Genomic DNA, 20,996 nt, shown 5'->3' with positions numbered 1-20,996 from the left:
GTGGGCTGTTTCTATTATGAGGGGAGATTGATGATAGGTAACTCTTTGCAACCCTGTTTATTTAAAAAGAACATCAGAACAGCCATACTGGGTCAGACCAATCGTCCATCTAGGCTAGTATCCTATCTTCCAACAGTGGCCAGTATCAGGTGCTTCTGGCAATTGGAGGTTTAGGGACACCCAGAGCACTGGGGTTGTGTCCCTGACTATTTTGGCTAATAGGCATTGACGGAGTTATCCTCTATGAATTTAGGTAATTCTTCTTTGAACCCAGCTATACTTTAGGCCTTCAAATGCCCCATGGCAATGAGTTCCACAGGTTGGTTGTGCATTGTGTGAAGTACTTCCATATGTTTGTTTTAAATCTGCTGTCTATTCATTGGGTGACCCCTAGTTCTTGTGTTGTGCAAAGGGGTAAATAACAATTCACCATTCACTTTCTGTATACCATTCGTGATTTTACAGACCTCTGTCAATCTCTTAATCATCTCTTTCCTAAGGCTCTGTCTATACTACCACTTATTTTGGTATAACTTACGTAGCTCAGGGATGTGAATAAGCTACCCCCCCAAGTGACATAAGTTACACCAACCTAAGCACCGATGTTGACATTGCTATGTTGGCACTCGTTGGGAGTGGATTAAGTCCATGGGAGAGCTCTCTGTCAGCTGGGTGCAGGTGCAGCTGTGCCACTTAAGCTCTCTGTTGTAGTCATAGCCTCACCTGATCTACTGCATCTTAAGTACACTCTGTCTGAAATAGATAATAAGCTCCGTGGTGCTGGGACTGTGTTCAGGATTGAGTATGCTGTCAGCAGTAAATAAATAGGCTCCTTGATTGGAATTCCTGCCATTCTGTGTCTAACCATGTATCTTGAAAGCATCAGGGCCTGTATCCTAGCAATCCAGCAATTATACCATTTTGGTCTTGAGAATTGAGTAATCACACATGTTTTTTTGTGCTTCATCCATCCCATACAGCCAGAGGATCAGAAGACCTTGTACTCCAAAATTAATCTAACGGAGCTAATGCTCTTTAATTTTTTTGTTTAGCTTTAAGAGATGGAATATATAAACCCTTGAGAGTGACCTGATTCAATGGGTCTGTACTTAAAGCTGCATTCTGTTTTGGTTTCCAGGAACCTGCAAGCAGCCATTGGAGCCTACTATGACTTTGAGAGTCCGAACATCAATGTGCCCTCCATGTCCTTCGTTGAAGATGTTACCATAGGAGAAGGGGAGTCCATCCCTCCTGATACCCAGTTTACAAAAACATGGAGAATACAAAATACAGGTAAATGGGGGTAAATCTTTCCTTTTTCATTGAACTGAGATGGAAACTTCATAGAAACAAAGATCCACTTGTTCAAAATGATTTTTTATTCTGCAGGAGTAAAGTTATTTCATATCAAGGTGTTAATGAAGGGGGAGGCTTTCAAAGACACAAGGGGAAGCTAAGTGCCCAAAAACCATTGAAATGCCTTTTTGGTGCCTTTGAAAATGTTCACCTTTTTGGACACTGACGTTTAGGCAAAATGGAAGCATGTTATGTTGACAGGTGGGGAGCTGTAATTTCTGTCTTATCTACCTTAACTCCCCAAGGAAGCTTAGCAGTCTGAAGATGTTGTAATGCCAAGGCCTGTGTATAGGTTAGAAAGAAAAGAAAGCAAATGTGATGTGATATCTGCTTCCAAGCCCCTTCCTCTTCTACCTTCCTAACTGCCTTTCCCAGGAGGGTTCTTTTGTGTTGGAGGTAACATGACAGGATAGAGCCAGATGGTGTCTGTATGGGTTTAGAAGGACCTTACAACCTCTCTTCTTTTCAGTCCCAAGCTCAGTCACGTCAGCAGTTTCCATCCCTCTAAACTGGGTTGATATTTTCTGTTGTTCCCTTCATTAGTACATTAGTTTATTGGGTGTACTTACTTTGAGCTCTTTGTAAGAACAGTAGCCTGGTAGCACCATTGTATTTATGGGGATGTTTGTTTTCCTGTTCAGACCTTCTGTTTTGGCTGTTGGATATCCTGAACTTTTCAAACTCGGAGGACAAGGAATTTGTGTGGCAAATTCTGTCTGAAAGTAAAATCATGTGACGCAGAAGTGATCCTAAAATAGTTCAGCTGTTTCTGTTGATGGAATTCTTTATTCTTCTAGTTCTTCTTCTGTCCCTATGCTGTGTGCTTCACTTAGGAGGAGGTATTTAATTGGGATGATAGTTGTATTGGAACAACTCTCTAGGAACAGATTTAACCTTACTGTAGTGAATGGAGTGAGTGGTGCTCTGGGGCCAGATCGTACATCACTGAAATCAGTAGCCTTGCCACAGACTGCAACTGGAGCATGATCAGCCCTTGTATGGGGACAGTGTTATCCAAAATTCTGATTCAGACAGATGCACGTGACCAATTACGCTGTTCAGTGGTATTTTGAGTTCCCGTCTCTTCCTTTGCATTTTATCTTTACTTGGCAAATTCTGTAGGAAGTTATTTTCTTAGGTATTCATTCAGTACAGGATTCCTAATTTTCAGTCTTTTCTGTCACTTAAAGGCTCTTCTAATCAGAATCTCTTCCAGCAAGAGGATGGAAACAGCTTACCTTTAAAAAGGGATATTTTTCAGCAAATGAACTCAGCCCATTTAAAATCAGAATTGTTTTATTTAAACTCCTTGAAACTCATGAGCAGCCAGTATGTTAGAACTGCATTTCATTCTTTTTTTTGTGTGATCTATACACTGTCCCTTCAATTAACTGTGGGGCACTTTATAGAACCCATGAGTGTCAAGAAATCAGTGGAGGTGATGCAACTCTGAGAGGAGATGGTGTAAGCTCAAACTAAATTACTCTCATTGCAAGGCTGTGACATTTGCAATTCTATTAAAACGGTGTGAATTGTGTGAAATTAGGAACAGAGTAATCTTGTGGCAGTTCCTAGAGGAGAGGATGTGATGCAAGTTTGTGGAGACAACATTCCAGCGTGAGGTGAGCCAAAACAGTCATCTCCCTGTGAGTCTGAATTGAGGCCAGGCAAAATAAACTCTCAGTGCTTATCTACTGAGATGTAATTATAGGAGGAAAATGAGATCTGTGGATTCAAAGGGAGATAATACTTTGTCCTCGAGTGCTGCAGTGACCGGCTGTCGCATGAGTAGTTCACCTGTGTATCTGAATTTAATTATCATGCTTTTGCTGCTTCTGTGCACAGGAATGATAGCATAACGAGGACTAATGTTCTTAATCGTGTGTGAGCAAATTACAGCTGTGTTAAAAATCATAAATGACTCTTCTTGCCACAGAGCTTGGAGCACTGTATAGTAATATGCTAAACATTATAAAACAAACGGTTATTAAACCCCACCATCTTAAACACTTAGACTTGGGTACAGGGCATAAGGGCAAGAAGTGAGGTAAAGATAGACTCAACACTTTGTAGGCTGGCGCTCATATGAAAAAACACCAATTGCAGGGAAAGGGTTTCGGTGTACTATTGGACTTTCCTGTGTGTATTTGGTGGCTGTTTGGGTAAAATGGAAAGGTGACTGTTGAGCACTTTATTTCTAATGTGCAAAACTATTTGGCAAATTTGTACATTTACTATGTATATAATATATGGACAATTAGTGTGAAATACGAGACATACTTGACAAGTGATGAGGGATAGATCCAGGGGGAACAAGTTTTTCACCTTAGCAACCCCCATGGCAAAGGCACTATAATCTTCTCAGAAGTTGAGGTGGAGTTTCCTAAAAGTCCAGGTCCTGTCTAAGCTTCAGAACCCTTCAGGATGAGACTGGAAAATACTAGCTCCAAATGAAATCCCCATATGTGAAATCTACTGTTGATTGACAGACCTGTTTTTAGTAACTAAAAACCCTTTGCTTCCCCCGTCCTCATTCTCTTGGTTTTTTTCCTTTGGTTTTTATGAGTAAATCATAAAATCCCTCCCACAAGTAACAGATGTGTCTTCATGAAAACTTGGGTTTTCAGTTTCTTAAAAAAATTTCTAGATAATTGTTAGATTCAGTGAATTTTATGTTGTCTTTAAAATTTGTTTCCCTTCCTAAAGTCCTTGGGTCTTGTAGGATGTGGGTAGGGAGTTGAAGGAAACAGTTTCAACTTAGAATTCCTTGGTTTTTGTGGCTTCCTGTCAAAACCAAACTTTGTTTTGGCTTCCACCAGGGTTAAAGCATTACTTTCTTTTGTAAATTTTGGTTATAACAATACTTCGGCTTATCCACAAAGGCCAGACCACACTGTTACAACTTGGTTTAGCTTCAATCCAGGTTAACTATCGTTTTTGTGGAGGTGGTTTTACTGTGCAGATTAGGCCAGTGTCTTACATTTAAAAATTATTTCAATTAATATTTAATATCTAAGGCCTGGAATGTTCAAGATTAGCACTTGCTAGGTAGATGCTGAAGTGAAGCCAAGATTCTTAATGATCCTGCAGGAACCCTTGATTAAATGACTTCAGTTCTAAAACATGAAAAAAACAGAGTGAGGCATCGCTTTGAGGGATTTGGTGTGGCAGGGCTGCTTTCTGTCTGATGCAGAGAGCAGAGCTGTTGTGTACTCAGTTGGTTGAACAGGTCAATTAGAGTTCTGTAAGCATGTAGTTCTGTTTATGAATAAACTGTTTTCAGGCAGGGGCTTTTTGCTTGTTGTCAAAAACTAAGGTCCAGTCCTCCTACAGTGTGATAGTCTTTTTGCAGGCTCGCCAATCTTGTATAATAGGACTAAAGAATCACCCCGATTCAATGGACTTACTTCCATATCCCAGTCTACCTCTAGCTGCTGCGAGCTCCTTTGGACGGTTACTGCAATCTGTCATCTCCTGAGAAATGCATGTACTGAAATAGAATGACATAATCATCATTTCATTTTAATGGCGCTTATCAGCTATAGCACTCTAAGCACATGGCAAACTTAAAGCCATTAAAACTGATAAAAATCACATATATTATTTAAACGAAAACCATGTTGCCAGGCTGCACACCCTTTCACACAAAAGTCGCCACACTCCATAGCTCCCACACATCACAACATAAGGCCTGGTAATCACTCAGATCTTCCTTTTCCAAGGGCCCCCAACCTTCATGCTGTTTCTAACTCTAGCTGGGTCCAAAATAGCTGCCCTGATCCCATTCCAACTATTCCACACTGATACTTCCTCAGTTGATGGGTTTCTTTCTAGGTCCAAACCCCACAAATAATGATTCGCTGCCATGCCCTCACTGCAGTACTTCCAGAAAACAGATTTTTCCGTAAAGTCAGGTATCTCAAGGAATGCTCCTACAAGATGTCCCTTGGTCACTAATACCTATCCAGAGTTGCCATCTCAGCATCGGCTTGCAATAATCATATATATCTGTCCAAATTTCTCTGCAGCTCACAGACGTCCCTAAACTGCTCCCATTAACTTATAGCAAGCAGAATGCAATCGCTACAGCCCAGAAACCAGATTTATCAGTCCAGCTCATATCACGATCTCAGAGAGAGCATCCAAATGCCATGTTGGCACTGATATTCACACATCCACTGGAGCCATGCTCTACAACTCTTTCAAAGCCATTCTCCACAGTTTTTCCATCTCACCATCCCCTCCTCTTTTGCTGTTGCATGAAACTGCTGCATCTGCCCTCAAATGAGCTGTTGCGTGTACAGCAAATACCACCTTGCTCCATTCCTTCATGCTATACAACATCAGCCCCTAGAACTTCAGTCTAAACTTGGATCTCAGTTTTCACTGTCAGAGTTCAGCCACACCATCAAGGAGCTGGGAGGGGCTCACCGCAGGAAGGAGAAATAAAACAATACAGAAGATGTTATTTCTAGTTCATAAGTTTACAAACAGGGAGAACAAAAGCATTTGCTCTTCCCAAGACTGCCAACAAACTGAAAAAGGAACTTGACACCCTGGCAGAAAATGTCTCATGTTTCCTATTAAAATATTTTCAGTTATGAGATTGGGGGGGGGGGGAAACAAAAACAGTAAAATTAAGATGGAAAAACTAGTTGGTCATCTTCATTGAGTGCTACTTGTGTCCCCAACGTGGCTAAAGTGCAGCGGAACGTGTCCTCACAGGTCTCTCACTCAGATTTATTGATTACTGATGGCCTTTGTTAAATCACGGCTCTGGGTTTCTCAAAATTTAAAGGACTTGTGCATATTTTACAGGTCTTTCCTTCCAGTTGGTCACATGCTGGAACAGTTATGTTTTGTATGAAAATCTTTCTCTCCCTTTGCTGTTGTATGAGAACTAGAAAATTTGACTAGGCTGGTATCTGTTAGCCAACTTGGAATCTCCTTGACTGTTCAACAGAGCAGTGTAACCCTTTTAATAAAATGTTTATCTACTCATGCAGGCACTTGCCAGAAAAGAAGCAGATGCGAAGTCGCTACAGTTGCATTGTCACTGACACTTTAATACCTTTTTCTGCTCTATCAGGGACAGAGGCATGGCCCCCAGGGGTTTGTCTTAAGTACGTCGGGGGAGACCAGTTTGGCCATGTAAACATGGTGATGGTCAGATCGCTAGAGCCCCAGGAGATTGCAGATGTCAGCGTTCAGATGTGCAGCCCCAGCACAGCGGGAATGTATCAGGGACAGTGGCGCATGTGCACTGCTACAGGACTCTATTATGGAGGTAAGTTATTCCTCTCTTTGTAGTTCTCTCTTATTTGTAATGCTCCCAAACCATAGAAGGTAGGAGCCTTCGTTCTTGTATTGCTGTTGGCCAAATAGATGCTGGTATCCCAGTCAGCCTCCTAATATCCAAATGATAATCTAGAGGTATTGTAAATTTTATTCCCGTGTGTTTTAATGGAATGCACTTTAGAAAATCATGCAGCTTAGTTAGGCACCTAAGTATGGACTTCGAATTTTAACGTTTTATCTAAACTAGGAAGTTGTGCTGATGGTACTATAATCCTGCCCTCCTTCCCCAGTTTGGGTGCAGTTATAATAGCATAGAAATGTTTTACACTGCATGGCTATTCCCATATAGCTATAGCTACACTGATTCAAAATGATCTGGACAAACTGGAGAAATGGTCTGAAGTAAATAGGATGAAATTCAATAAGGACAAATGCAAAGTAGTCCACTTAGGAAAGAACATTCAGTTGCGCACACACACAAAATGGGAAATGACCTCCTAGAAAGGAGTATTGCAGAAAGGAAAGGAGTACTTGTGGCACCTTAGAGACTAACCAGTTTATTTGAGCATGAAGCTGGGGGTCATAGTGAGTCAACAGTGTAACCCTGTTGCAAAAAAATGAACAACATTCTGGGATGTATTAGCAGGAGTGTTGTAAACAAGACATTAGAATTAATTCTTCCGCTCTACTCTGTGCTGATTAGGCCTCACCTGGAGCATTGTTTCCAGTTCTGGGTGCCACATTTCAGGAAGGATGTGGACAAATTGGAGAGTCCAGAGAAGAGCAATAAAAATGATTAAAGGTCTAGAAAACAACATGACCTATGAGGGAAGATTGAAAAAATTGAGTTTGTTTAGTCTGGAAAAGAAAAGATTGAGGGGGGATATAATAAAAGTTTCAAGTATGTAAAAGGTTGTTAGAAGGAGGAGGGAGAAACATTGTTTTTCTTAACCTCTGAGGATAGGACAAGAAGCAATGGGCTTAAATTGCAGCATGGGAGGTTTAGGCTGGACATTAGGAAAAACTTCCTAAGTGCCAAGGTGGTTAAGCGCTGGAATAAGTTGCCTAGGGAGGTTGTAGAATCTCCATTATTGGAGTTTTTTAAGAGCAGGTTAGACAGATACCTGTCAGGAACGGTCTAGATAATACTTAGTCTTGCCATGAGTGCAGGGGACTGGACTAGATGACCTCTCGAGGTCCCTTCCAGTCCTATGACTCTATGATTTAAGGCTGATTTACAATTTGTTATACTGGTAAAACATAAATTGTTAAAAATAGATAAATTGGAAAAAAAAATCACACCCTTAATCAAAATAGTTAAGCCAGGAAAATCTAAATGTAAACCAGCCTTAACTTCTTGCATCCAGTTTTGGAAAATGTGGCCTGTATTTGGAAAGTCCCCAAGATATTTTGGGCCCCACCTGAATAATAAATAACCCACTGACCTCTTCTGCAGGACACTTCACTCCTTTAAGATTTGCACTGAACCTTCACTGGTACTAATGGCTAGCGAGAACATTGCTAACAAGATTTTCATGATTTTTTTTGTCAATTAGAGTGCCCTAACTGCATGGGGTCAAATGAGAAATATTAGCAACATGGGACAAAATAATTACCCTCTTCAAAAAGTACACGCTTATTGAGAACTATCAGCGGAGCCGAGCTGTCTTTGAAGGGGATGTAATTTATACCTGAAATGAGAGGATAGCTTTCTCTCCTGCTTTTATTTCAGTTCAGGATATCTACATAACTGCAGTTGTCTTTGTTGTTGCAGAGCTATGTAAGAGCATGTGATATTTATTTTTGAAGGTCATTAGAAGTAAAGTGTGGGGTAAAGTTTATAAATCTTCCTTATTTGCTTTTTTTCATCTATAGCTCTTTCTGATATTTACATTCCTCAGTTAGAAACATAAGTGGTGTCATATCAAATGAGACCCATCAAGAGTGATAACTTGCTTCCAAGGAAGATCCCGCCCCATAATTTATAGCTGGTTCAGTGTTGTACACAGTGTGTGGAATTCTTTCCTGATCCCTCTGCATGATTGGATAGTGCTGTGAAGCATGGTTTGATTACCCCTATTTTTGCTGGGATAACTACAGATGATGTTGGTCATAAAATTACTTATGCTTGGAATGTGGGAGTAATTTTGTTTGTAGAAGCATTCTTTTGTCTTTGTTTCTCCAAGCGTGGGGTATCTAGAGAGGAAATTTGCTTTCCCGTGGTGATCTCTGCATATGTTTTTAGGTCCTTACTCATGTATTAGTTTCTTCCCTGTTAGATTTTTTAAATGATATGATGCTTTAATTCCCTTTTTTAAAATGTTGGTAATGGAGCTGGCTATTACCAGTAGGTATCCTTCCAGATATGTGCAGCATAGCTAATTTTGACTAGCCCAATGTGTGTGTACTGGGAGGAGAATTTTGCCATCCCTCAGTTTCCCTCCCCACCTAAACCCACCCCTAAGATGTTAAAACAATCATTCCTCCCTAAAGAGGATTGGAATTGGCTTCCTCTGGAGTGCAGTGCTACTTAAGAGCATTAATCAGAGGTGTTTTTTGAAAATAACACAGTGCTTCTCCTGGAACTAAATGTGCTACTTCCACAGCTCTCCCAGCCCCACAGGATCTAGGGGGCTCCAAAATTGAATTCAGATGCTAAATTACTGGGCTGGCATTGAGATTCTCAATTTTTTTGGCTATCTAACTTGCAAGTCACATGCCTGAGACTTTTAATCCATGAATGAAACTGTATTAATGTTTATTCAAAGCCATAACAATTGCAAATAAATCGTACCAGTTGGGTTGGGAAAAGCCGTGAAAGCTGGAGTAATGGAAATAATGATTACTTCTGCTTCGAGTGCTTGTTCATGTCAATCCCAGTCAGATGTGTGCACGCGCATGGCAGCTGGAAGATTTTTCCCCTAGCAGTATCCGTTGGGTCAGTCCGGGTGCCCCCTGGAGTGGTGCCATCATGGTGTTCAATACGGGACCCTCCTGACCCGCCCACCCCTCAGTTCCTTCATACCGCCAGTGATGGTTAGCTGGAACTTCCCCTGGCTCTTGTCGTGACAAGCGCATTTGGCAATCTGTATATAGTTAGTAGGTACTTTACTTAGTTAACACTAACTACTACTTAAGTTTCCTTTGCGGGGGGTTTCCCCTCCAGCTCTATCCCAGTGCTAGGGCATGCTGCGGTCTCCTGGCTTCAAAGTCTGTGAGGTCTGTGGCAAGTGTATGCCCAGAAGCAATCCTCACACTTCGTGTTGGAAGTGTTTGGTGGAGAGCCATCAAAAGGATCGCTGTAGGATCTGCAGGGGGTTTCGCCCCAGGACACTGAAAGATAGAGATCAGCACCTGATCCTACTAATGGAAGTGGCATTCCGGCCCCAGTCTGACCCCGGGTCAGCAGACCCAGCACCGAGTACCTCCTCCTTAGTATGCAGTGCCCCGGCACCCTCGACACTGGGATCAGTGCTGAGTAAAAACAAGGACTCTCGGCACCGTCATGGCTCCACTCATGGGTCACGTGCCGCAGGCAGGCACCGGTCTCAATTTGCCAGTGCTGCAGAAGAAGAGGAGGCCGGAGAGGGGCCGTTCCATCCCTCGCCAGCTAGAGCCAAGGAGCCGGCCGTTGTAAGACCTGAGTCAGGCCATGGTACTTCAGCCTCACTGCCAGAGACGGTTGCCACGACTCCTGCCCCCGTGGAAGGGCGGGCAAGTCCTGACCCTTCTTGCTTGCCGAGGCTGAGCTGACAAGTATACCTTCCGTCGACTCCAAAGGTGTTTGAGGCAGCACATGGCTCCAGCTCATGGCACCATTCTCCCTGCCTGGACGGGAGAGGTTGCTGGCACCGGTTGTTCCCCCCGGCACTGTCAAGGGGAAAGCCTGCAATGATGGCCTGATGGTCTCCATCCCCAGTGCTGCTTCCCGGTGCCAGAACAGGGTCAGAAGCCTAGTCGGTCCCCAAGCCCTCGGCATGGACCCTCAGAGCCTCAAAGTACTGCTCCTCCGTGGTCCTCCGTTTTGGGGACCTCGGAGTCTGACTCCTATAGATCTCAAAGGAACAGAAGTAGACAGTCCAGGTCATCATGAGACCAGCACCCTTACCCAGCACTGTGGCCCGTGCAGTGGCAGCCCCCGGCACAGTGGCCCTTTTGGACTCCCTGGGCCTTTCGCCAAGGGCAGAGCCAAGTGTCTCATTCTAGGGCGTCATCGGTGCTCTTGGCCACTTTCATACAGCCTCCAGCACCGTCTACATCAGCAGGATCGGGGTAGCTCCATCACTTCCTGATGCCATCCTAACTGTTGCAGCACTGGCGTCGGCTACTCCAGCCCCAGCGGTATCAGCACTGATGTCCTCGGCACTGCCAGCCCCAACACCATCGGTTCCAGCTTCGACAACTTGGGCACTGGTGGCCTTGGCACCGATGTATACAGCTCTGGCACAGAGGGCCATGCACAGTTCTTGTCGGCTCCAGCCCAGGATCCCCAAGCGCCGCGGGACCCCTTGGGTGCAGAGGGGAGAGAGCAGCCACTCCTTGCGGGCGTCTCTTCCTTCCCAGATGAAGTGCAGGCAGGCACTTCGGTAGCCCCAGCCCTGGAGGGCAACAGGGTCCTACAGAAGTTGTTGAGGGTTGCCCGGGCAACAGGGTCCTACAGAAGTTGTTGAGGGTTGCCCGGGGCCTGGCGTAGGAGGTAATGGAGGATTCAGATCCTGTGGTGGATATCCTCCCCACCCTCCGGACCAGCACGTATTGCCCTACGTGTCATAAAGATCACTGCCAGCACCACAAAAATCTTGTTCCAGACCCTGGCTTCATTGCCCGCTATGGCAAATGCAATGAAGGACCCTATTTTGTGCTGTCCAGGGGCTACGAGCACTTGTATACCCATCCTCCACCAGATTCCTAGGTTGTGGACGCTGCTAACCAATGCGAGCACCAGGGCTACCCAGGCCCTTTCCCAAAGAATCGGGAGGCGAAACGACTCAACCCTTTTGGTGAAAAGGTCTACTCCACTGGCGCTTGCAGCTCCACATTTCTAATTAGCCAGCCATTGTCAGCGAGTACTGCTACAATACATGCGGGGCAATGGCAAAGTTCGCAGAGCTGCTGCCACAGGACTCCCATGCCGAATTCTCGGCCCTGGTGGAGGAGGGCAAGCTCAATTCTTGAGCTTGGTTGCAGGCCACTCTGGACAGGGCTGATGCAGCCACACAGGTGATGTCTACAGGGATTGCCATGAGAAGGGGCTCCTGGCTCCAGGTATCAGGTGTGCCATACGAGGTCCAGAAGACCGCTCAGGATCTCCCCTTTGACTGTGTGACTCTATTTTTTTGAAAAGACGGATAAAAGGCTACATAGCCTAAAACATAGGTTCTCAAATGGTGGTCCGCAGATCACCAGTGATCCGTGAGCTCTGTTCAGGGGGTCCGCGGATAGGTCCCTCTGATGTGTACGCCTGGGCAGCCGCACATGAGAGAACGAAGGGCCACCCACCTAATGAGTGGAGCCGCATAGATGTGGCTCCACTAATTAGGTGCCTGGACCCTGGAGAAGACGTACCACGTATGGTGAGTTGGTGGCCTTGGGGGGAATACGGGGTAGGTGGGAGGGGCCACTGGGGTGAGGAGAGGGGGTGGAGGGAATTTGGGATGTGCAGGGCTGCGGTGGCCAGAGAAAGAGGCAACTTTCCCCAGCTCCAGGGCTGCAGCTCCCAGGGAGAAATGGTCCTCCTTCCCAGCCTAAGCTCAGAGGCTGCTGTGGTGGGGGGGAGACCCCCATCTTCCCAGCCCCAGCTAGGGTGATGCCGCAGTGGAGGAGAGAGGGCACATCATCATATTAGAAAGATAAGGCTACAGATATTAAAATATGAGTTGTGTGCTTTTATTTGTAGAACAAAAAAAGTTAAGGTGGGTTTTTTTTGTTTTTTTTAAAATATATAGCACTTTTATCTAAAGGGCTTTACAGTAGTTAGCTAATTGTAGAAACAACATTTGGAAAGATCATTAAGTGGTCCGCCGAGACCCTCAGCAATTTTCAAGTGGTGCACGAAAAAAGTTGGAGAACCACTGGCCTAAAAGACTCAAGAGCCACCCTCAAATCGCTGGGCCTCCACAGCCCCGCCACGCAGTGGAGGCATTTTAGGCCACAACCTCCTCTGCGGTTCTACCAACCGCAGAACTGGCAGGATGGCTCACGGAGAAAAAACAGGAGCAGCAGGAAGAGGCCTTACCCGTCCTCAGGCCAGGGCTCTGGCCCGTCCAAACTTTCATCCGTTCAGAAGCAGGCCTTTTGAAGGTGCGAACGAGGACGATGCACCAGAACTTGAACTGGATCCATCCCGCCTTACCTTCTCGTCCCGACTATCCCCTTTCTACCTTGCGTGGGCCCGTATCAGATTGGGCTGCTGGATGCTCTGCACAGTAGAGAGAAGATACTCCCTCCAATTCTCTGCCCTTCACCCCCCTTCCCTGTCCCTCTTCAGGGACCCTTCTCATGAGCAACTCCTCATACAGAGGTGCACTCGCTCCTATTACTAGGAGCAGTGGAAGAGGTTCCTCAGGAGCTGAAGGGCAAAGGTTTCTATTCCCAGTATTTCCTAATACTGAAAGCCAAAGGTGGGCTGAGGCCCATCCTAGATCTGCAAGAGCTCAACAAGTTAATGAGGAAACTGAAGTTCCACATGGTCTCTTTGGCCTCCATCATCCCTTCCTTGGATCCAGGGGACTGGTATTCCGCCCTCAACTTGAAGGACGTGTACTTTCATATAGCAATTACACCATCCCACAGAAGGTAACTCAAGTTTGTGGTGAGCAACAAAAACTACCAGTTCACAGTCCTCCCATTTGGCCTGTCAGCGGCGTCTCGTGTGTTACCAAATGCGTGGCAGTCGTGGCTGTGTTCCTGCACAGGCGGCAGGTACAGATGTTCCCGTACCTCGATGACTGGCTTATCAAGGGCCACTCCAGGGCTCAAGTGGGGGCACAAGTCGACTTTATAAGTAAGATGTTAGATGAACTGGGCCTTATGCTGAACATGGGGAAATCAGTGCTCTTCCCTGTTCAGGTTTCAGAGTAACAGCCGTGTTAGTCTGTATTCGCAAAAAGAAAAGGAGGACTTGTGGCACCTTAGAGACTAACCAATTTATTAGAGCATAAGCTTTCGTGAGCCACAGCTCACTTCCTCAGATGCATATCCTTCCCTGTTCAGTGAATAGAGTTCATGAGGAGGTGCTGGACTCAACACACGCCAGGGCACACCTCCCGCAAGCGAGGTTTTGGGCCCTGGGGGACATCATTCGAAGTCTCAGACAGTTTCCAACCACCAGAGCAAGGAATTGCCTAAAACTTCTAGGACACATGGCCTCTTGTACCTATGTGGTACAACACGCCAGGATCAGACACCACCCTCTCCGGTAGAGGAACTGTTTTATATTAGGGAGCATTTATTTCATTCACTGTTTCCAGTCAAATGGCTAAACTATGGGCTTGGCAGGTGGGTAAAGGAAATAATTTTTGGGCTACTTTGTGTATAATTTTCAGTCTGTACAGATATTCCACTAATGATGTCAGAAAGTTTCAAGTCCAAACTTTGCAGTTCCCTTTCGAATCGGGAAGGGGAAAAAAGCCTTTAAAAAATTACATGTTAATCATTCTGGCCTTTCCTGAATTGACATCCCCTCTAATGCTGGGGTAAAACTTGAGGAGTTGCCAGAGATTAACAGCAGATGGCACCACTTCGCTACTTGCCAGACTTTTTTGCAGAAAGCTGCTGACCGTGTTGGTATAACCAAGAGAGAAGAATCCTCTGTAGAAGTAATAGGTTTTAGTCTAATTTCTTGTGCCTTTTCAGTGTCCTAATTGATGTTTCATAAGGGATTTAAACATGGGTAGGATATGGGGCTGTTGATTGTTGATACGTTCATATATGAACTAAGATAGCTAAGAAAAAGGAATATTGGGAGCTGAAAAGGGGCTAGTGAATCCTCCTAGTCTCGCTTGGTAAAGTAAAGGCAGCTAAACCCTGTCAAACTAAGCAAGGTGGCCAAATGAGAAGAGAGGTGCTGTGAGTTGGCCTGTTTTGAGAAGCACTGATAGCCACGCTAAACTGTAAAGGAATCTGCTGTCCTCTTTTTTCCCCCGTCAGCCACTGGCAGCATGTTGCAAGCAGCTGGGCTGCTTGCAGATTAACTTTATCTGGAGGAAAACCAGCAGCTGACTAGAGAGACAAGGTGGGTGAGGTAATATCTTTTATTGGACCAACTTCTGTTGGTGAGAGAGACAAGCTTTCAAACCACACACAGCTCTTCTTCAGATCTGGGAAAGGTACTCTGAGCATCACAGCTAAATGCAAGGTGGAACAGATTGTTCAATATAAGTGGTTAGCACATATTCTAAGGCCGAGTGCCCAACAGACAGCTCGCGGGCCATACGTTACCCACCAGAGCGTTTCAAAACACCTGTGGCTTGCTTCAACGCAATATACTGGAGGCTGATTCATTAGTGTTTTGTCATCATGCTTACATCACCAGTGTGTAAATAAACAATACTGTACGCAGAAACCACCTATCTAAATACATATGAAACAAGCTGAACTTAAAATATAAATCAAGACAGGTGACTTTTAATCTTATTAAAATATGTAGAATTTGTTTGGCCCAGACAAGGTTGTGCTTAGGTTTCTGTGGCTGTCCTGTGTAATAATTTGGGCACCACTCTAAGGGACCATTCAAGGTCGGGTGGCCGGTTAACACCTCTGCAGTCAAAGGACAAAAAGGGGTCGTTAGTGGGTTACAGGTTGTTGTAATAAGCCATAAATTCAGTGTCTTTGTTTAATCCCTGTACACACCCCTGAACACACTTAAAATCACCTTCATCAAACAAGGATGCTCCACCATTTTGGTCCTTATTGGGTGCCGATCACAACGTGCGGTATACCTCATGCAGTGCACTAAATGCCCCAATAGCAACTATGTGGGTGAAACCAGACAATCACTACACACTCGAATGAACTGACACAGGAAAATAAGAGATGGAAAAACTCTGTATCATCTCTGAGTGAATGCTTTTTACAAAGTGATCACTCTATATCTGACCTCTCAGTCCTCATCCTCAAAGAAAACCTGCACAACACTTTCAAATGTCGACCCTTGGAGCTTAAATTCGTAATTCTGCTAGACACTAAAATCATGAACTGAACAGACACGCTAGATTTATGGCTTATTACAACAATCTGTAACCCATTAATGTAAAAATCAGGAAATTCATTTACATAACTCAGCCACATTGCTCACATACAGATGTAAGCGAAGCTGGTGTAAATGAGCATATTCTGCAGCAGAAAAGTGAAGGACTGGGAGTAGTCTCCTGGGTTCTTTCAGTCTGCCACTCACTCTTGCTCTGTGGCTTCGGGCAAGTCTCACTTCCTTGGTGCTTTCAGTCTGTAGGAAATTAGACTGCGTGTGGGCCTTTATGTTGTGAGGCCAATAATTACTTTTTTTTGGTTTATTGCTTGTCATGCTGTTGCTTACTTGGCAGAACACTTGCCTGCTTCTCGGAGGTGTTAGGCTTACCTGATGTTTGTAAAATGCTGTAAAAATGTGTGGTTGAAAAATGCTATGCAAGTTAAAAATACTATTATTGTATTACAGGGGCAGGAGTGGTCTCCCTCTTTCCCTGTAAGCTACATCTAATACTGACCTAAATGACCTTCCATTTTCACAGATGTCATCTGGGTGATCCTCAGCGTGGAGGTTGGAGGACTTTTAGGAGTAACGCAGCAGCTGTCATCCTTCGAAACGGAATTCAACACACAACCACATCGCAAGGTAGAAGGAAACTTTAACCCCTTCGCCTCTCCGCAGAAGAACAGGCAACCAGATGAAAACAACCTAAAAGACCCTGGGGGTTCTGAGCTAGGCACAATCAGCAAAAACACGTGGGGGCCTGCTCCTGACCAAATTGAACAAGATCAGAATGGACTGTCACAAAACTCTGTAAATCTCTCCCCCAGCAGTCACTCGAACAACTTGTCGGTAGTGACGTACAGTAAGGTAGGTGCCCTGGGAGAACAGGAGAATGGGTAGGTAACAAGACCATGGTGTGTATTGTGATAGTCCTTCTTGGTTACAAACTGTGAAGCCCTCCCTTCTGCCTCCGCCTGACCTACTAAGGAAGGGTTTGAATATAAGACCGTCTAACTCTGCCAGCTCCTCACCTTATATTAAACAAAACAAAATAAAACACCCTTTTCCTCCGATAGATTCTGCTAGGTCCACATTTTAAAAATCCTCCTTGATGTTAACCTACTTTTGGCTGGGTGCTGTAACTGATAGTGGTTGGAGCCCTCTCCAACCTCCAATATGTTTAAGAAAAAAAAGCCACAATATCTTCAGACTCAAATATAGGTGATTTAAAAAAAAAATACCTACACATCTTGGGATTCGTCCAAAGAATTTTTTTGCTGTAACAAATGGGCAGGGGGATGCCTTGTTCAACATTTTGGTCTCAGGAGCCACTGTTCAGGAATAGTCAGTTCTTGGACCATTCCTGTTTGTGATCTTTTCTTGTCTCTGTTTTAAAATCTCCTTAAGCTTGCTTGATGGATGCTATACAAATAAGTTTGAGTGATATTTTAACTTTTTTTTTAGATGCTTGTGTGTACAAATACGTGAAAAATGAATTACAGGATTATTTACACTTCAGAATCCTATTATTGCAAGAGGCATGTCTAGGTGTGTATTGTCCTGTGTCCAGAATAGTTGATTTTAAAATCCTTTAAACATGCTTAACTGTACTTTTACACAGGCTATGTAGGACAAGAACACTCAGTTGCTGTTTGCATTAATAAAGTCCTAATGTTAGGAACTACAGTGCTGTAGATGAACTGGTTAAACTGCTTGTAATGTACAAATGGATCCATTCTATAGTACCCCACTTTGTACTGAGGTTACATATTTGTTATAACTTACAGCAGGTACCAAAATAGGAGATGCAACTGTACAGCAAACTGTCAATTGCCCTCTTCATATTATACACCTCAAACCAACAGTTGTATGAGACTTACTGGGTCCTGCTTCAAGATGGAACTCAACAACCTTTTAAAGTTGGAGCTTGATTGCTCAGGGAATTAGTAGTGATTATAAAGCTTTTATAAATTATTATAGATTATAAAGCTCTAGATTGCCAAATCAAATCCAGCCTCGATCAGTAGTGACTGAAAGCTCTTACTGTCTGATGATTGCTTACTGTGTTTTCGTCCAGGCCCTGGTGGACATTGGCCTTATCACAAATCACTGCTCAGTCCTTATGGAGATGCCAAGAACTAATGTACCTGTCGACTGATCTCTGCTTATTCCCATAAGTGATCCCTCTGTAAAAGGCTGAGGCACATTGGTGGGATAATGTGGGGGAAGTTGCCCTGTCGTTATTTGTGTGATGTATATGTTCTGTATCTAGAGGGCGACATTTCCAGGATTGATAAATGAACATCTTTCACGAGTGTTTTAAGTACATGCAAAGAACTGAAATAAAAACTCATTAATTCAGTTGAGATACTGGACTAATCTACCAGTTTTTCACAGCTACAGTGGAATCAAGTCTACTTTGTCACACATGACAGCTTGGTTGTCCTAGTCTTAGGATATGTCCACACTTGCAAGTGAAGGTGGGCATAGCTATGCTAGCTTTAGTCTGGCTACAATGGGTAACAGTAGCAGAGTACATGTGGTGTCCTGGGCTTAGGTATGGGTTAGCAGCCGGAGTACAAGTCCTGTAGAGTCCCTGGGTATGTATTCTGGTTGGTTGTCTGTGCCACCATATGTACGTTTTTGTTACCCATGGCAGCTAGATTAAAGCTAGATAGGCACACCTGTGACCAATCACACTTTCACTTGCAGTGTAGACAGACCCTCGGGAATAAATTTTCAGCTGAGCTTGAACATTTTGTGCCTGCACATTTTGGTCACTTTGGATGAGCTATTACCAGCGGGAGAGTGAGTTTGTGTGTGTATGGGGGTGGGGGGGTGAGAAAACCTTGATTTATGCTGGAAATGGCCCACCTTGATTATCATGCACATTGTAGGGAGAGTGGTCACTTTGGATAAGCTATTACCAGCAGGAGATTGAGTTTGTGTGTGTGGTTTTTGGAGGGGGGCGAGGGGGTGAGAGAACCTGGACTTGTGCAGGAAATGGCCCACCTTGATTATCATACAGATTGTGAAGAGAGTGGTCACTTTGGATGGGCTATTACCAGCAGGAGAGTGAGTTTGTGTGTGTGTGTGTGTGTGTGGGGCAGAGGGTGAGAAAACCTGGATTTGTGCTGGAAATGGCCCAACTTGATGATCACTTTAGATAAGCTATTACCAGCAGGACAGTGGGGTGGGAGGGGGTATTGTTTCATGGTCTCTGTGTGTATATAATGTCTACTGCTCTACTGCAGTTTCCACGGTATGCATCCGATGAAGTGAGCTGTAGCTCACGAAAGCTCATGCTCAAATAAATCGGTTAGTCTCTAAGGTGCCACAAGTACTCCTTTTCATTTTGGTTGCAGAATTTGGTTATTACATATGTCTACTTGATTGGCACCTGCAGTTGGGTAGGCATGTAACTACTAAAATTTGCACCTGCCGTAAAGTACAGGTGCAAAAAATCTGGATGTGTGGTTTTTGGTGGAAACAAATTGTGCTGTGAAAAGGGAGGTGGGGCTATTAAAATATGTCCGTTAGTCTCTGCTGTGCATCTGCCCACAAGTCAAAACAATCATATCTTTTGATACAGTATAGCACAACTGCGTTGCTACTCATTAAGAAGCCCAGACTAGAACAGTGTAGATGTGTTAAGATTTAAATTAGTGTATCAATGAGCTGTGTTGGAAACCCAACTGAAATACTAGGTATGTTGGGATAAATGTGGTATAGCTATTTAAGGAGAATCTCTTTCCCATGTTGCCTAACTGTCTGGAAGGCAGTGACAGCTAGCATGGTGGTACAGAGATAAAAACAGACAGGAGCTACACCTTGGATGAGCAAAGCTAAAGGAAGAAGGAGCTAATTCCATGGGCAGGGGTTACATTCATCTCAACAATCTGGGCTAGTTTGTCATTGCTATCCAGAGATTTGGATCATGATCTGTTTTGACATGACTCAGTCTAATCTAGTCCCAGGAGGCAGGTGTAGGGTGGTCAGCCGATCTTCTAGTGATTCCTTCTGACTGACTGGAGTTTAGCTTATCCATTGCTTCTAACTTGTTGTGATACCCATCACAAACAATCCCTCATCTGCTTTCAGCCAAAAGGTAACTCTAATAATAGTTCAGTGGGCTAGTCAACAATTGCTGTTTCTTTTCTCAACACGGAAAAAGATAACAGCCTTACTAATCTGGTCTTGTCTTGCAGCACTTGTGCACAAAGCTCAGAGTTTTGTTTCAGGCTGCCAAGAGATTTCTACTGTCTTTTGACAGAAGCTGAAATGGACTGGACCTTAATATTACTTAATTTGTTTACCTCCTGCTTAGAATACAGGGCCCTTGAAGAGTTTCTCTGCTCTTGATCATGTGCTTTTCTTTCCTTGGTAAACTGGTATCTAAACACTACCTCGACACTTTTTAAAAGGTAACTTTCCAGCAGGAAACTATCAATTGCATGAACCTCTTTGCCAGTCTATGCTTGTGTGTCAGTGTATTTGGTACCTTTTCTAAAGGAAGCAAAAATGATAGCCTGTTGTGTGTTGAAAGGGCTGACAAAGCTGGTGGGAAGCTCCTGGCAGAGTCTGTTGCCTGTTGACAGCATTTTTGGAATGCAGGTGGAGTATTTTTTGTCACATCCAGAATTTATTATTAGGTTGGCAGAACAAACTAAGATTGCTTCATACACATTACCTTGTGAAAGCTGGATGGATGTGTGATCTGTCACCATCACGAATTGAACACCTACACTGCATGGTGGCTTTTTGCAGGGGAGGGACACTATGTTCACAATCAAAAGCTCTGTGAGACTCTGGGATGTGCCAAGTGAGAAGCAGTAGGAGAGAATGACCAATACTTTTGCATCTCATATCCTTGAAGTTCCCACCTCTGTTTGAGAACTTCCCGTGGTAGCCAAGCAGGTATATGCTGACCTGCTTTGCTTGAAGTCATAAATCTGGCTTGTTACTTTTGTTTGAAATACACTGGGCTGATTGTCAGCTCAATAGTAACCTGCCTATCCCAACTGAATGGTCTGATCAAATATTAGTGAAAGGTACAAACTAGTTTTAACCTCTTGGCTTCAGAACTCCTGCAAGCATGTTCATGCCAAATACTCCTGTTTTTGCAAGGCTGATCTTTCCTTTCCCAGACAAATGT

At 44.1% G+C, this 20,996-nt stretch overlaps 1 protein-coding gene across 4 annotated transcripts in view; it reads left to right on the top strand.

The window, feature by feature from the left end:
- Positions 1-20,996, top strand: part of ILRUN (inflammation and lipid regulator with UBA-like and NBR1-like domains) — a 54,621-nt gene that overhangs the window by 17,591 nt on the left and 16,034 nt on the right. For 2 of the 4 annotated variants that reach the window (XM_084611473.1, XM_084611475.1), the window contains exons 2-4: positions 1,139-1,293; positions 6,446-6,643; positions 16,380-16,708. In XM_084611473.1, coding sequence (XP_084467599.1) covers positions 1,139-1,293; positions 6,446-6,643; positions 16,380-16,708 — 682 coding nt within the window. Of the gene's footprint in view, positions 1-1,138; positions 1,294-6,445; positions 6,644-16,379; positions 16,709-17,305; positions 18,208-20,996 lie in introns of those variants that run through there. The other 2 variants (XR_014709205.1, XM_084611474.1) reach the window with 2 other exon arrangements.

This window comes from Lepidochelys olivacea (assembly GCF_965140295.1).
Source record: "Lepidochelys olivacea isolate rLepOli2 genome assembly, chromosome: 21".
Taxonomy (NCBI): Eukaryota; Metazoa; Chordata; order Testudines; family Cheloniidae; genus Lepidochelys; species Lepidochelys olivacea.
The sequence above is the reverse complement of the archived record's forward strand: the minus strand, read 5'-3'. Positions and strand labels throughout refer to the sequence as shown.